A 13,997-nucleotide genomic window follows, 5' to 3' on the forward strand; every position below is an offset into this window, starting at 1 on the left:
TGCGCTCTTAGTAACACGTTAGTCTTTGTATTCACCACCGATGAGGGGGAGGTTCATCACACGCTGCCCCCACGGTTTCTATCGCGCTTTGCCAAGTTGGCAGGGGTTCGCCCAGGCAAGGAGGAACCCCTTCAAATAATAGTGTATGCCGCGTGGATCGATCAGATCTTCTTCGCCGCCGCCTCGCGTTCCGCCTTCTGCGTGAGGTGCTTCTTGTACGCGCGGATGTCCTTGTTCCACAGCCGCACGGTCTTGTCCTCGCACACCCAGATCTGCTCCGCCACCTGGTCGATGAGCCTGAAATCGTGCGACACCAGCACGACACCGCCGTTGTACTGCTTGATGGCCTGCGCCAGGGTGTCGATGCACTCCAAATCGAGGTGGTTCGTGGGCTCGTCCAACAGTAGCAGGTTGGGCTTACCCATGCAGATCATGGCGAACACCAGGCGGGACTGCTGACCCTCGGACAGCTCGCCGATGAGCGTGGTCTGCATCTTGCCGGAGACGCCGTACCGCCCGAGGTACCCGCGCCACTCGTCGAGGTCCCTCTTGAAGGTCATGCTGTTTGGGTACTCGTCCATGAAGAACTGCAGCACCGTCTTCTCCTTGTCGAGCACGTCGACGGAGTGCTGGTGGTACTTGCCGATGACGAGCGAGGGGTGGCGGACCACGCTGCCCCTCGTCGGGGTGAGCTCGCCGGTCATGAGCTTGAGCAGCGTGGACTTGCCCGCGCCGTTGGGACCGACGAGCGCGATGCGGGAGTCGCAGTCGACGCCAAAATCCAGATCTTCGTACAGGTAGTTCTCCTTCTTCCCGTTGTAGGCGAATGACACGTTGTCGAAGGGAAGGACGGGCGGGGGAACCTTGGCGCAGTCCGGGAAGTTGAAGGTGAACGTTCTCTCCTTGACGACTGGCGGCGTGAGTCCCGCGGCAACCATCTTGTCGATGATCTTCTGCTTGGACTCCGCCTGCTTGCGCGCGTTGGCGTAGGTACCGCACGATGCGATGAACTCCTTCAGGTGCTTGATGTCGGCCTGCTCCTTCTCGTACTTCTTCTGCTGCACAATCTCGTCGTCGCGGACAGTCTTCTGGAAGGTGTCGTAGTTGCCGGTGTAGTAGGTGAGCCTGCCCTGCGTGAGCCAGATGATGTGGGTGCATACGCCGTTGAGGAAGTCCTGAGAGTGGCTCACGAGGATGAGGCACTTCTTGTACTTGGCCAGGTACCCCTCGAGCCACACGCACGCCTCCAAATCGAGGTGGTTGGTGGGCTCGTCCAGCAGCAGCAGAGTGGGCTCGGCAAAGAGCGCCTTGGCGAGCGCGACGCGCATGCGCCAGCCTCCGGACATGTCCTTGGTGGCCCTGTGGATCATGACTTCGGTGAAACCGAGGGCATGGAGGAGCTCGGCGGCCCTGACCTCGAAGGTGTTGGGATCGATCTCGTCGAGTCTATCGTAGATGGACTCCAGTCGCTCGTCCTCGGGTCCAAAGTTTTCCATGATGTACTCCTCGAGCTTCTGGAGGCGGACCATCTCGTTCTTGAGCTCATCGACGACGGTCTGAAGCGCGGATCTGTCCGTGGGCTCGGCCTCCTCGCGAAGGTGGTAGAGGTCGATGTGATCCGGGATGGGCACCTCGCGCTGGGCGAGGCACTCGAGGAAGTTGGTCTTGCCACAGCCGTTCTGGCCGAGGAGGCCGTATCGGCGACCGATTGTGATCTCGATGTCGCAATCCTTGATGAGCTCGCGGCCGTTCATGCCCATGGAGAAGTTGTTGATCTTGATGTCGCGAGAGGTTGGGCGGGATGCGAGGTTACCGGTGACGGTGCGCTTGAGGGCGCTCTTGGTGAGGTGGCCGGAAGCAGCGATGGCGGCTTCCTGCGCGGCGACGGACACGCCCTTCATCGCCTCCTCGAGGGTGGTGATCTCATCCTCACCCTTCTGCTTCTTGCCTGACTTCTTGTCCTTCTCGGCCTTCTTGGCGGCGCGCTCCTTCTCCTTCTGGGCCTTCTTCTCGGCCTTCCTGGCCTCCTTCTCGGCCTTCTCGGCAGCCACCTTGTCGATGAGCGCAGCCGCCTCTGCCTCCTCCTTTGCCTTCTTCTCGGCGAGCAACCTGCCGAGCTCCTTGGGGTCAAGCTGGGACTCGTCAATCTCCGCAGCCTTCTCGGCGCCGAGAATATTCTCGAGGGCGTTGGGGTCGATGTCCTTCTTATCGACCCTCTCCCTCTCCTCGAACACGGTGCCGGCGAGCTTCTTGGGGACGAAGCCGCTGCCGGCTCTCTTCGGTTTGCCAGGCTTGTCATTGTCGCCCTCCTCCTCCTCCTCCTCTTCCTCAGCCTCAGCCTCCTTCTTCTTCCTGCCGATGGGGCGCTTGATGATAGCCTTGGGCTTGCCGTCTTCGTCCATCTCCGGCTCGCCGCCCTCGTCGTCGTCGGAGTAGTCCGACTCGTCCTCATCCTTGGGCCTGTTGTTCTCGAGCTCCTCGGTAGAGATGCCCACTTCGTAATCAAACTCCGAATAGCCGTACTCCATGCCGCTCGACTTGGCCTTCTCGAGCGCGGCGGCAGCCTCCGCGGCGACGCGTTTCTCCTCCTCTTCTTCGGCGAGCTTCTTGAGCCTGAGGAGTTCCTTGAACTCGGCGTCGTCAGCGTCGGAGCCCTCATCGCCCTTGGCCTCGTTGTTCTCGCACAGCTCCCTCCCGGTGAACTGACCCTTCTTCTGGCGGTCCGAGCGCTCCTGCTCAGCCTTGGCCTTCTTGTCCTCGACCTTCTTGGTCTTCCACTGGAGGAACACCTCGAGGGTCACCGGGGTCTTGGGACCGTCCTTGAGCTTCTCGAGCTCCTCACGAAGCTCGTCCTGGTCTGATTTCTTGTTGAGCGCGGCGGCGCGCATCATCGCCACGAGGTCGGACTTGAAGACATAATCCTTGGGGAGCTTGTGCTTGTACTTGCAGTCGGATCCGCCGGGGCAGGCCCAGAACCAGCCGTATTTGCGGGTCTCCACCGCCTCGAGGAAGTGCTTGCAGATGATGGAGGTGGCGTTGGACTGGGTCTTCTCCGTGCTGTGCTTCTTGGCGATGACGGACTCGAGCTTGGCCTGATCCCAAAGCTCCATGGTGTCCGCCTCGTCCGCCTCATCGTCGTCGTAGATGTTCCTCTTGGCGGTGCCCTTGCTTCCCTCGCGGATCTTCTGGCCGATGTCGAGGTCGTGGGAGAACTTGCACTTCTCGGCAGTTTTGGCGCAGCAGCCGTAGCGGAAGTATTCGCAGAGGATCGTCTTCGGGTCGACGCCCTCGGGGACCTCCTTTTGCTTGATGCTGATCCCCTTGGTGCGCAAGAGGAACTCCTCGGCCTCCTTCGCCGCCTTCCTGGCGGCCCTCGCGGTGGCCTTGCCAAGCTCGGTGGTCGGGTCGTTCATGTCCTTGAGCCTCTGCTTCGCCACCTCCTGCTTCTTGAGGAGGCCCTTCTCGCGGCCGAAGTTGATGTCCTTGTTCGCGAGCTTCTTCTGCTCGCGGATCTCCTTGGCCTGCTGCTCCTTGATCGAATCGTGGCTCATGCCCTGCTGCTTCGCCTTGAGGCGGTTCTGCTGCGCGGGCGTCTTCCCCATGGCGACTGAGCTCCGGCGGTCACGTCAGGGCTTTGGTGCCTAAAAACTCGGAGGACTCGAAAAGCGCCTTCCTTGGCCGTGCACGAGCCTAACGAGCGATCTGCTGGTGGGCGGCTGGTTACTCGCGGCCGTTCCCTTCGGTCTGCGGCCAGATATCGGTATCCCGGGTGCTCGCGCGCCTCGAGTGCTTCCGAACGTTCGCGCGGGTCAACTCCCTGCGCAGATCGTGGGCTGCGGTGCGGCCCTCTCACTGAGCGCCGCCTTCAAAACCTCATAGCCTTTTTCCGGCCAGTTTTTTGAGACCCCAGATTCCTGCAACATTCCAGTTTTCCGTCGGCGGGCGAGTTATGAACCCAGAAATGACCCTCGAATCGTCGCGGACAATTTAACCCGTCGATTGGAGGTTTGCGGGAACCGGCGATGCCCTGAACCGTCAGGAATGGTTTGCTCCTTGGAAGGTGAGCAATCTGGTGTGCCCAAGAGCCACTTGCCGGTTGGGCAAGCCGAGGGTGTGTGTGGACTTCTGTGTTGATATATTCACAAAATCGGGTCTATATGAACAAAAGGGACGAGTCCACGTCCCCGACCGCGTTGGACAACCTCCGATACAGAGGCTGTCACGTCACGCCGCCGCGGGCCACCCAACTGGAGCGAGCCTCGCGGCGGGTGCGACTGAAAGAATACACCCCGGCTTCACGCCGGGTAATGGAATAATAGAATAGCCTCCTCGCGCCGTCCGATCAACCGCACCTCCAACGTGTCCAATTAACGTTGGAGCCGTCGCGATCGACCGGCGGGCGAGGACAGTTTCCCCGAGGGAGGCGGGCCAAACCAACTCAACTGTTGTCCACCCTCCGGCCCGAGACCCACGACGCGCCAATCGCCCGCTCTCGTCTATAGGGGCTGGTGCGCGGATTGGGGCTGCGCCGCCTGCGCCGCTGCTGCCGCAGCAGCCGCCATCTGGAGAAAGTTGGGCGCCGGGGGAGTCGCGGCCGCCTGCGCCGCCTGCGCCGCCTGCGCCGCCTGCGCCTGCGCCTGCGCCACGTTTCCCATCGCCGCCATCCACGCAAACATCGGGTTCGCCATCAGCGCAGCCATCGGGTTGGCCGGGGTGGGTGGAGCGGGAGGGGGCGTCGCCGCCGCCGCTGCAGCGTTCCCCATGTGTCCCGCGAACGCGGCCATCGCCGCGGCGTACGCGTTGGCGTCAAACGCCGGAGCCGCCGGCGCGGCCGCCTTGTTCGCGACGTCAACCGCCGCCCTCACAGCCTGGAACGCCCCGCCGGGCTTGAGCGCATTGAGCGCGAGCGCCGCCGCCTCCGCCCCCGCCCCCGTGTCCGTATCGTGTGCGCTAATACCGCCGGTGAGGGCCTGAAGCGCGCCGGAGATGCGCGGGGACCTGTCCCTGATCGCGTCCGGCTCCCTCGTCGGCGTCCCGGGCGTCTCCCCATCCGAGAGCGTCGTCGCCGCCTCGAGGAGGCCGTCGATGCCGGAGCTGTTCTGTCGGTGCCTCATCACGCCGAAGGCGGTGCCGCCGCTGTTGTCGGAGCCGCTGCCGCCGCTGCCGTACCCGGACTTGGATCCGAGCGATCGGCGGCGAACAGCCTTGAGCTTGCCGACCCTCAGGTGCGCCTTGCTGTTGGGGTCGGTGATGAGAACCTCGCGCGTCCTCTTGACCGTCTCGAGCCTGCGGGTGGCGTCCGCGACGCCGCCGTCGCCGGGACACTCCAGCGCGTGGATGATGTTATCGAGTTTCTTCACCTGAGCGGATTGGGAGGGAGGGACGCGGGCGTCAGCGGCGAGCAATCTACAGCCAAGCGAAAAAAAATTGCCATTTGCCGCGGAGGGCGGATAACGCGGGCGCTTCGCGGCCACCGAGGGGCCGGGGGTGTTTTGCGGTCGAGACGCACCTTGCGGTACGGCCAGCGCGTGATGCCGTGTTCGCGGCATCGCTGCTTCAGGACGGTGACGCACAGCCCGAGCTGGATCGAGAGGGAGTGGGGGGAGGCGAGTCAGTCGATGGTTCCGCGTGCCGCGGGACGTCACGTTTGGAGGACTGAGGGTCGCGCGGTTGAAATTTCGTCTCACCTTGCGAGCAACGTCGTTGATGGGAAGGTGGAAGTTCGCGCTGAGCTCCTCGAGCGTCAGGCTCTTCGACTGGCCGCCTCCTCGTTTCTGCGAGGTTCAGGTGAGTGTTGGTCAGTTCCGATTCTATTTCGATCGATTGAGTTCGAGGGCGCGATGCGGGGCCGCGGTTTCCGCCCGCCATTTGGACGGCGTTTCTCGGACCGCATAAAAAAACCTGCAGCTCCCACCGCACGAGAAGCGAGGAAAAGCGGGATTATGCCCCCCGACGAAAACGCGCGCGTGCTGGGCGATCGACCGTGAAAACCCCCGGCGGGCGCGGTGAAGTGCGCATAAACACCGGGTTTGAACCCCGCATCGGAGCAGTTCCCGCGGACATCGCATCACGTGGGGGCGGGACGGCGCGCACCTTGGGCATCTTTTCCCACTAGTTTTCGTTAAATGTCCACCGCGAAACGACAGCGAATGGTTTTCGCCGGTGCGGGTGTCTCCCGGTTTCGCGCGACGCCGGGTCGTGCGTCGCGTCAACGCGAGCGATTTCGATCCGGGGATGAGTTAGACTATCGCGTCCAACTCGTGCTCGCGGCCTTTCGGCTTCGCGCGCACTGTGTGTGCAGGGAGGGCGCCGCCCACGCGGGTTTAGTGGCCCCTTCACTTTTTTGCGCCTGCCAACTCGGATGCTGACGAGTCAGCATCCGATTTCTCGACTCCGCGCCTATGGAAACTCAGTCTGAATTCGTCAAATGTTGGGGCTTGGTTTCCCCAAATCACGACGTTTGGAGCTCTTACTCAAACGTGCCCTGTAGATCATAGAGATTCGGATTCCGCGGCTGCGAGAAATGAAGCCCCGAATCGGCAGAACGAGAACCACGAAACTCATTGGCCGATCGCGGCGAAAAGCGGCTTACGTGGGTTCGAGGACCAATGAAAAATTAGTCGTGTGACAAGGACGGTTTCCCTCGTTTTTGCCGCCTGCTCCGTGGTTCGTGCGCGGGAGGGTGCCGAAAAGCGGCCGGTTGCATGTTTTTTGGTCGGCGCGGTTGGTCCCGTCGAGCCCAGCTTGCGAGCCGGCTTTTTCCTCACCTTCACAGCGAGGGGGAGACTCCAGCTCGCGGGGGCACGCGAGGATGCGGTCCGTGCCGCGCCGGGGCGGAAAGGGGAGACCGCCACCGCTCAGAAGATGGAGTCTTCGAGGAGGAACGACGATGTTCGCGGTCTGCGTCTCGCTTCTCCTCGTCTGGCTCGCGACCGCGGAACCGTCGTCGTTCAGCGATCGTGGGGGCGTCGAGGCACGGCACCGGCGCGGGGCAAGACGGTGGACTCTCTCGGTTGGGAGGGTCCCCGATACGGACGGCCCGATCGCGATTGAGAAGAAGGTGCTGGTGGACGCTGACGATGGGCCCTCCCCAGCACCCATGGGAGGAGGAGGGTCCAAGTTGGACGAACCCGTCGTCGGATCGACAAAAAAGACTGCCGATGCAGACGAAGCGTCGTTCGAGCGCGGGTGCGGGGACGTTTCGAAGATGTTCAAGGACGTCGCGGCGCGGTATGACACCATGAAGGACACCGGCGTGCTGGTGGTGGACTGGAGCGAGAACCACTTCAACGGCATCGGCGACGAGATGCAGCACTACCAGGAGTTGCTCGCCATCGCCGTCGGCACGGGCCGCGCGCCGTTCCTTCGCACGCAACGGCGAGAGTGCGAGGGTACGGGCCTGGCGGGCGCGAGGGAGCCGTCGAGTTTGAAGCACCTCGCGACCAAGTGCCACTTCGACCTCGGAGACTTCTTCACGGGAGCGCACGGCGTGGACTGGAAGTGGGACGACGCCAAGGAACTCAAGGTGCGGGACGCGTTGGGCGCCGATGACGCGAAGGAGCTCGTCGTCACCTGGTCAATACACGGGATGTTCTTCGGGCACGACGATAAAGACGAGCACCCGACGGGCGAGTACGCGGCCGCCCCGGACGTGAACCTGGTGAAGGTGATGATGGAGCACCCGAAGTTCCGCGAGCACAAGCTCGTGCGGCTGAGGATCAGGACAAACTTCGGGCACTGGTGCCACCCGAAGGAATTGCAGAGGGGCTCCTGGGGGGTGTGTGAGTCCTACCGGTACGTCGTCGGGATAGAGGAATACAAGGATAGGGCGGATGAAAGCCCGTGTCCGGGTTGCGCGGTGGGCGGGTGCTTCGGCAGGGCGATGTTGCAGCCGCGCGAGGCGCTGAGGCGGAAACTGGCTCCCTACGTCCAGAAGATGGAGGACGAGGGGTGGGCCGCCACGGTTGCGTTTCACATCCGCACCGGGTTTGCGGACATGTCGCAGGTGGTTCCCCCGGAGTCGCCTCGCGCGGACAACGCGACACTGGACACTCTCGACGCTTTCCTCGCGTCGGAGGCGAAGCGGGTCAAATACCCGCCGCCGGTCTGCCCGGACAAGGACTTTGGCGCCGCGACTTACTTTGAGCGCACCGACGGTCCCCTCCGAACGTTCCTCAAGTGCGTGATATCCACGGCGAAGAACCTGGCGGCTAAAGCCGGGGACCGCAATAAATGGGGCACGTTCATGCTCACCGACTCCCCCGCGGTTCGAGCCGCGGTTGAGCGCGAGTTCGTCGAGCTGGACGGGCGGGTCGTCGTCACCGACGGCGCGTACGGCAACGTGAAATTCGCCAACAGCGGCGTGTGCGTTCAACACGGCGCAAAACAAAGCGGTTCGTGCGACGCGTCGGACCCGAGGCCCGCGTGGGAGAGGAGCATGATGGACCTGTACCTCGTGGGTCGCGTCGACGCGGTGCTGATGCTGTACCAGTCGAAGTTTTCCGTCGCCGCCATGATGCGAGGGGCGGTGAGGTACGGGCAGCGCGAGCTGTATCAAAACACCCGCATCACGCACTCGCTGGTGGATCCCCTCGTGAACGAGATGAAGAACGGGGGATGGAGCAGGGCCAACGAGGAGAGGAAGAGGATGTGGACCAAGCTGTGGGACCTGTTCGGTCCGGAGGGAAGCAGAGAGGGGTTGCGCACATCCTCGTATGCCAGCCAGTAGCACAGGCGACTCACGCTGAAAACACTTTTAGACATTTTTCACCTGTGGCTTGCCTCGAGTTTCGCAGCGCCCGTCACATCGCGCCTGTCATCAGGCCAATGCCACTGCTCGACTGCCATCCGAGAAAATAAACCGTGGATTCGACACGAAGGGTTTCCCACAACCTCAGCTCCCCCGAGTCCGACGCTCCGTCTCTTCGACTGGGTCGCCTCGGGACGATAAGCTGGACGCTTCCCCTCGATACGCGCGCGAACCGCGAATCTCGGGTATCGGACAACCCCGGGACGTCGCCTCGGGACAACGACGTCTGAAAACGCAGCAGTTCGCGGGTGGAAAGAGGAGAAGAAAATAGGGAGAATGGCGGGAGGTGCACCCCCTGGAAAGGGCCAACCCGAGCCCGCGATGGGCGGCGCCGGAGGTAACGGGGGCGAGACCGGCCAGCAGCAGAACAACGAGATGCAAGTGACGCAGCAGCAGGGCCAGGCGATGAGCGTGGTCGGGGGAGATATGTACTCTGTTGGGTTCATCCTCGTTCTCCTGATACTCGGGATGATGAAGGCCGCGGCGAACAGGTGCACGTGCTGAGGCTCGGTTTGCGAATCGTAGGTTTAGGTGGAAACATGGCGGGATTGACGGATGAGCAGCGCGCGAGGGCGGAGGCGAACAAGGCTGCCGCCCTTGCCAGGCGAGCCGCGCTCGCCGCCCAGATCCAGATCCCTCCTCGAGACGACGTCACGTCCCAGGTTGCTCCCGAGAGGCTCCGCAGGCTCAACTTCAAGCGCGTCGACCCGCGGGGCAGGTACGTCCTGCTCTGGGTCCAGTCCGCTCAGCGTGCGATGCATAACGACGCCCTGGAGTACGCCGTCCAACGAGCGAACGAGCACGACGTACCCCTCGTTGCCGTGTTTGGCTCCACCGCGGGCTTCCCCCACGCCAACGAGCGGCACCTGGCTTTCATGTACCAGGGACTGGTAGAGCTGAGGGAGACGCTGGAGCGAACCCGCGGGGTCCAGCTCCTGGCGTACACCCCCGTCGGAGGCGGTGAGCCGGGGGAGGTGATCGTCGCGGCGTCCGCGGGGGCGAGGGAGGTGATCGTCGACGCCGGTTACACGAGACCGCTGCTTGACTGGCGACGAACGCTCGCCAAACGCGCGGACCGACTCGTCACCGAGGTTGAGTGCGACGTGGTGGTGCCCCTGTACGGGCCTGGGGGAGGCGCGGGGAGGTCCGAACCCGCGGCTGCGACGCTCAGGCCCAAGATCCTGTCGCGCTTGCCCGCGCTGACGCGGAACGAGCTCGAGCCGACGCCGCTTCGGAGGCGGTTAGCCGCGAGGTTGGACGCGGAGGCTCTGCTGCTCGGCGGCGAGGGGGAGCCCGGCATGGCGGGGTTCGCGCGCGTCCCCCTGTGGGAGTCCGTGGACGCGTGCCTCGACGCGTTGGACGCCGCCGTCCTCGGCGTCGGCGTGGACAGGAGCGTCAAGCCCGCGTCTGGCTACCACGTCGGCGGCGAGCGAGAGGCGCTTCGCAAGCTCGATCGTTTCCTCGAGAGTAAGCTCACCAACTACGCGTCCTCCCGCAACGACCCGTCCCTGCGCCTGCAGTCGCACCTCTCGCCGCACATACACTACGGCCAGATCAGCGTGGTGTACGTGGCGCACAGGGCGAGGAAGGTGGCGGCGGCTAGGCCCGAGCTGAGGCGGTCGGTGGACGTCTTTTTAGACGAGCTGGTGGTTCGGCGCGAGCTCGCCATCAACTTTTGTCTCAACAATCCCGCGTACGACGCGTACGAGGGGGTGCCGGAATGGGCGCGTCGGACCCTGGCGACGCATGCGACGGACCACAGGTCGTTCGTGTACACCTTGGAGCAGTTTGAGAGGTGCGCGACGCACGACGCGCTGTGGAACGCGGCGCAGAGGGAGCTGGTCGTCTCCGGGAAGCAGCACAACTACCTCCGCATGTACTGGGCCAAGAAGATGCTCGAGTGGTCGGCCGATCCCAGAGAGGCGTGGTGCTGGGCGATCCACCTCAACAACAAGTACAGCCTGGACGGCAGGGACCCGAGCAGCTACACGGGCGTGGGGTGGTGCTGGGGTCTGCACGACAGGGAGTTCCCGGAGGCGGCGGTGACGGGAACGGTGCGGAGGATGTCGGAGGCTGGCATGCGGTCCAAGTTTAACGCCGGAGTCAGCGATTACCTGAACCGATGGGGCGACGGGGATGCGAGATCGCGGGCGGGGAAGAGATCCGCGGCAAAGGCTGCCGCCGAGTCAGCGGCGGGGGCGCCGGGGACCGGAACTCCCCGAGCAGAGTCCAGGCAGACGAGGCTGGAGGAGATGTTCTCAAAGAAGCCAAAGACCGGCAGCGGCGGCTAAAAGTTAGCGAGTTGCATTGATTTTTTTGTACACCCTGTAATGATTTTAGAGCTATGCGCTATTGTTTAAGCGAAGTTTGATCCTTGCGCTCCTGCATTATGGCCCGTCGAAACCCGTTCAAGAACCCGAGCAAGGAACATCGTCCGTTTGTGTGAGCCTGGGCGTAGGCAAGGAACGGCAGCTTCCTAAGTGCCCGCCCGCTAAAACCTTCGGTTCTGGCCACCGTGTTGCTAAACCTGAAGTGAACGTCACCCTCGAGTCTATGGGGTTGTTTGAGGCTCCCGTCTGGGTTCATTCCTACCTTTTTTGCATGATCCATCAACTCCTGTACGCACCAACGACCCCACGCTTCCAAATCATTAACTCCACCCGTTTTCGCGTGCTCTCTTAACACCTGTAACGCCGGCAACCGAGTTTCACTTTCGCCTACCTGCACCAGATCCTTCGCGATAAGCTCTTCGATCGCCGAAATAATTATCGAGTACCTCGCTTCGAACCCCGGCGGTCCCACGTACGCCTTGATGTCTGCCCTGTCCACAAACGCCAGGTCGATTGCCTCCGTGATGTTTGAAGTCGTGAGAACCATCGCGTTGGATCTGTGCTTCAGGCCGTCCACCTGCGTGAGCAACGCGTTGACCACCCTGATGGCATCCGATGGCTCCGCACCCGACGCCGCAGCCTTCCTCGCGGCCGCCAGCGACTCCACCTCGTCAATCAGCACGAAAACCAGCGAGCCCTCGTCGTCGAGCAGGTCCTGGATCTTTTGAAACAGCCGCGACACGAGCTTGCCGCTCTCGCTGAACCAGCGGCTGAAGAGGCTGTGAGCGTTCACCTCGACGAGCACCGAGGTGGGATACGTGTCCTGAAATCGTATCGCGAGCTGCTGCGCCAGGGCCTTGCACAGCGTGGTCTTTCCCGTGCCCGGCGGACCGTGCAGGAGCACCACCCTGTTCCACGCGATGAGGTTCGGGTCCACACCCCTCTGGGAGAAGAGCAGCGCGTTCCCGGCGTACTTCGTCAGCCTCAGCTTCACGTCGTCCCCGTAGACGAGAGATTCCCACAGGCCGTGGAAGTCCCGCGACGGCAGCACCCACTCCTTGTATGTGGCGATGTCGTCTTCACCGTCCATCTCCTCCCCGGCGCCGTCCTCGTTGAGCTGAAACACGTTGACGGTGAAGTGGAGCTGACGCGGGTCGAGGACAGGGTCCGCCTCGTCCGTCGGTAACTTCTCGTCGAAGTTCACGGTGACGCTCTCGACGTGCTCGGTGACGATGTGATGCCCATCACAAAACTTGGGCAGCGCCAAGAAGCCGCCCGACGGCCTCAGCCCTACGGCCCCTGCTCCAAGCCACTTCAAGATGGCTGCTCGGACGTCCTCGTGCGTCGCGGTGCTCGTCGGGCGTAGACACGCGTTGATCGTCACGTTCCGCTTGTTTTCAACAACGTCGTCATGTCGCGGCTTCTTCGACGGCGACGCTGCCGCGGGGCTCTCGGTATCCATGTCCGATGCGGCCATCGTGCCAGCGGGTATGGGAGATCTTCGGGACCGGAAAAACACCTGAAACAAAAATGTTCACCAGACACAAAAATGTTCACGCTCCACGAAGTGAGAGTTCAGAAGCGCATCGATCACGCTAGCTAGTGCTAACTAATATCTTGCGTGACAAACACGGCTATTCTACGAGCATGACACGAGCGGCCTGAGTCTCTTCAACGCCCCGGCCCTGCTCGCGGGCACCCCGACGAGCAGGTCCGACTTGTTCGGAGGAGCATCCGCGGCCCTGATCAGTTTTAGCGACTCCACCGAGTACCCAGCCTCCCTCGCAGCCTCCGCCCGGTCCAGCTCCACGTTCATTTTCGCTCTCGCCCCGAGGTCTGTGATCGTGTCGGCGTTCGCCCCGTCTCCATGACCGGTGTCCGCAGCCTGCGCCAGCGCGGCAAAGTCGCCCGGGCCGGCGAGCTGCTCAGCCATCCACTTCGACCGGGGATGCGTTATGACGGGACACACCACCTGGTCCCCGTCCCCGTCCCCGTCGCCCCCCTTCGTCGTCCAGTCCTTGTTCGTCGCGCTGAACGATGACCCGCCCGCCAAACTGAACTTCAGCTTACCTATGCAGCAAGGGCTTACCGCGAACGCGGCCCCCGCTGCCAGGCACCTCGCAATCGTAAAGTCGGTGGCGTTGCCACACGCGTGCAGCGCCACGCCGACGTCGAAGTCGAACGAGGTCTTCTCGATCATGTCAACCACGACGTCCACGTTGGTAAGACCTGCGGCGGCGGCGCGGCGCTCGAGGAGTTCGGCGCTGCGTCGCTTCATCTCAACCGCGGTGAAGCGCATGTCTGGAAAACACTTGCTGAGTGGTAGTATGAGGTTGCCGGAGCCCGCCCCGAAGTCCACCACCCGCATGGGGGGCAGCGTGTCGGCGTCGTCTCGCGCGGCGCGCTCACGCTCGAGCTCCCGAAGCACCACGGCGAAGGACTCCACCTGCCACCGCTTGCGCATGGCTCGCAAGTTGACGACCGGCGGCTTCGCGGCGGCGGCGACGATGGCGCTGGCGCCTTTGTTGGCGTCGTCCCCGCGCATCGTCGCCTCCTCCCCGTCGTTCGCCATGCTCGCTGGATCGCACGAAGGGCCTATGGACGACCACTCTATCGGATTCCCATCGCACCACGCGGGTACATCCTCGAGAGCGGTGAAGGAAGCTCGAGATGGGGGCGCGATCCGAGACAAGATCTCGTTCACCGCCGCGTGCCGACGCTCTATTTTACGACGCCTCTGACGGTGTTTGTGCTCCCTCTGCTTCTCCCGCGCCTCCTCCCGCGCCGCGTCGCTCGTGTCATCGCCCTCCGCCTCATCCCTCCGTCGGCTTCTCGAACCGTGCCCCATCGCTCCGATG

General features: G+C 63.2%; 6 protein-coding genes across 6 annotated transcripts; 2 read left to right on the top strand and 4 right to left on the bottom strand.

Moving 5' to 3' along the window:
- Positions 1-10: 10 nt before the first annotated feature.
- On the bottom strand, positions 11-3,602 carry MICPUN_58625 (predicted protein; the record flags this gene model as incomplete). Its single annotated transcript, XM_002502487.1, has 1 exon — positions 11-3,602. One exon carries the CDS (start codon positions 3,600-3,602, stop codon positions 162-164), a length of 3,441 nt encoding a protein of 1,146 aa, XP_002502533.1. The 3' UTR covers positions 11-161.
- Positions 3,603-4,114: 512 nt separating this feature from the next.
- MICPUN_105591 (predicted protein) lies at positions 4,115-6,123 on the bottom strand. The gene is made up of 4 exons (XM_002502488.1): positions 6,094-6,123; positions 5,688-5,774; positions 5,510-5,581; positions 4,115-5,360 (listed from the first exon to the last, which is right to left on the bottom strand). The coding sequence occupies exons 1-4, from the start codon at positions 6,100-6,102 to the stop codon at positions 4,497-4,499; spliced, it is 1,032 nt and encodes a 343-aa protein (XP_002502534.1). The 5' UTR covers positions 6,103-6,123; the 3' UTR covers positions 4,115-4,496.
- Positions 6,124-6,889: 766 nt separating this feature from the next.
- Positions 6,890-8,728, top strand: MICPUN_58628 (predicted protein; the record flags this gene model as incomplete). Its single annotated transcript, XM_002502103.1, has 1 exon — positions 6,890-8,728. One exon carries the CDS (start codon positions 6,890-6,892, stop codon positions 8,726-8,728), a length of 1,839 nt encoding a protein of 612 aa, XP_002502149.1.
- A 357-nt stretch (positions 8,729-9,085) lies between these two features.
- MICPUN_58629 (predicted protein) lies at positions 9,086-11,100 on the top strand (the record flags this gene model as incomplete). The annotated part of the gene is made up of 2 exons (XM_002502104.1): positions 9,086-9,223; positions 9,301-11,100. The coding sequence occupies 2 exons, from the start codon at positions 9,086-9,088 to the stop codon at positions 11,098-11,100; spliced, it is 1,938 nt and encodes a 645-aa protein (XP_002502150.1).
- A 58-nt stretch (positions 11,101-11,158) lies between these two features.
- Positions 11,159-12,601, bottom strand: MICPUN_81742 (predicted protein; the record flags this gene model as incomplete). Its single annotated transcript, XM_002502489.1, has 3 exons — positions 11,159-11,315; positions 11,448-12,232; positions 12,344-12,601. The coding sequence occupies 3 exons, from the start codon at positions 12,599-12,601 to the stop codon at positions 11,159-11,161; spliced, it is 1,200 nt and encodes a 399-aa protein (XP_002502535.1).
- A 177-nt stretch (positions 12,602-12,778) lies between these two features.
- Positions 12,779-13,987, bottom strand: MICPUN_58631 (predicted protein; the record flags this gene model as incomplete). The annotated part of the gene is made up of 1 exon (XM_002502490.1): positions 12,779-13,987. One exon carries the CDS (start codon positions 13,985-13,987, stop codon positions 12,779-12,781), a length of 1,209 nt encoding a protein of 402 aa, XP_002502536.1.
- Between the last annotated feature and the right edge of the window lie 10 nt (positions 13,988-13,997).

Source organism: Micromonas commoda, chromosome 5 (genome assembly GCF_000090985.2).
Source record: "Micromonas commoda chromosome 5, complete sequence".
NCBI lineage: Eukaryota > Viridiplantae > Chlorophyta > Mamiellophyceae > Mamiellales > Mamiellaceae > Micromonas > Micromonas commoda.

Bases quoted from the DNA above. Each gene is read 5' to 3' on its own strand.
- MICPUN_105591 (XM_002502488.1), bottom strand. The intron at 5,582-5,687 runs GTGAGACGAAAT...CTCTCGATCCAG, and splicing joins TCAACGACGTTGCTCGCAAG to CTCGGGCTGTGCGTCACCGT. The intron at 5,361-5,509 runs GTGCGTCTCGAC...CAATCCGCTCAG, and splicing joins CGCGCTGGCCGTACCGCAAG to GTGAAGAAACTCGATAACAT.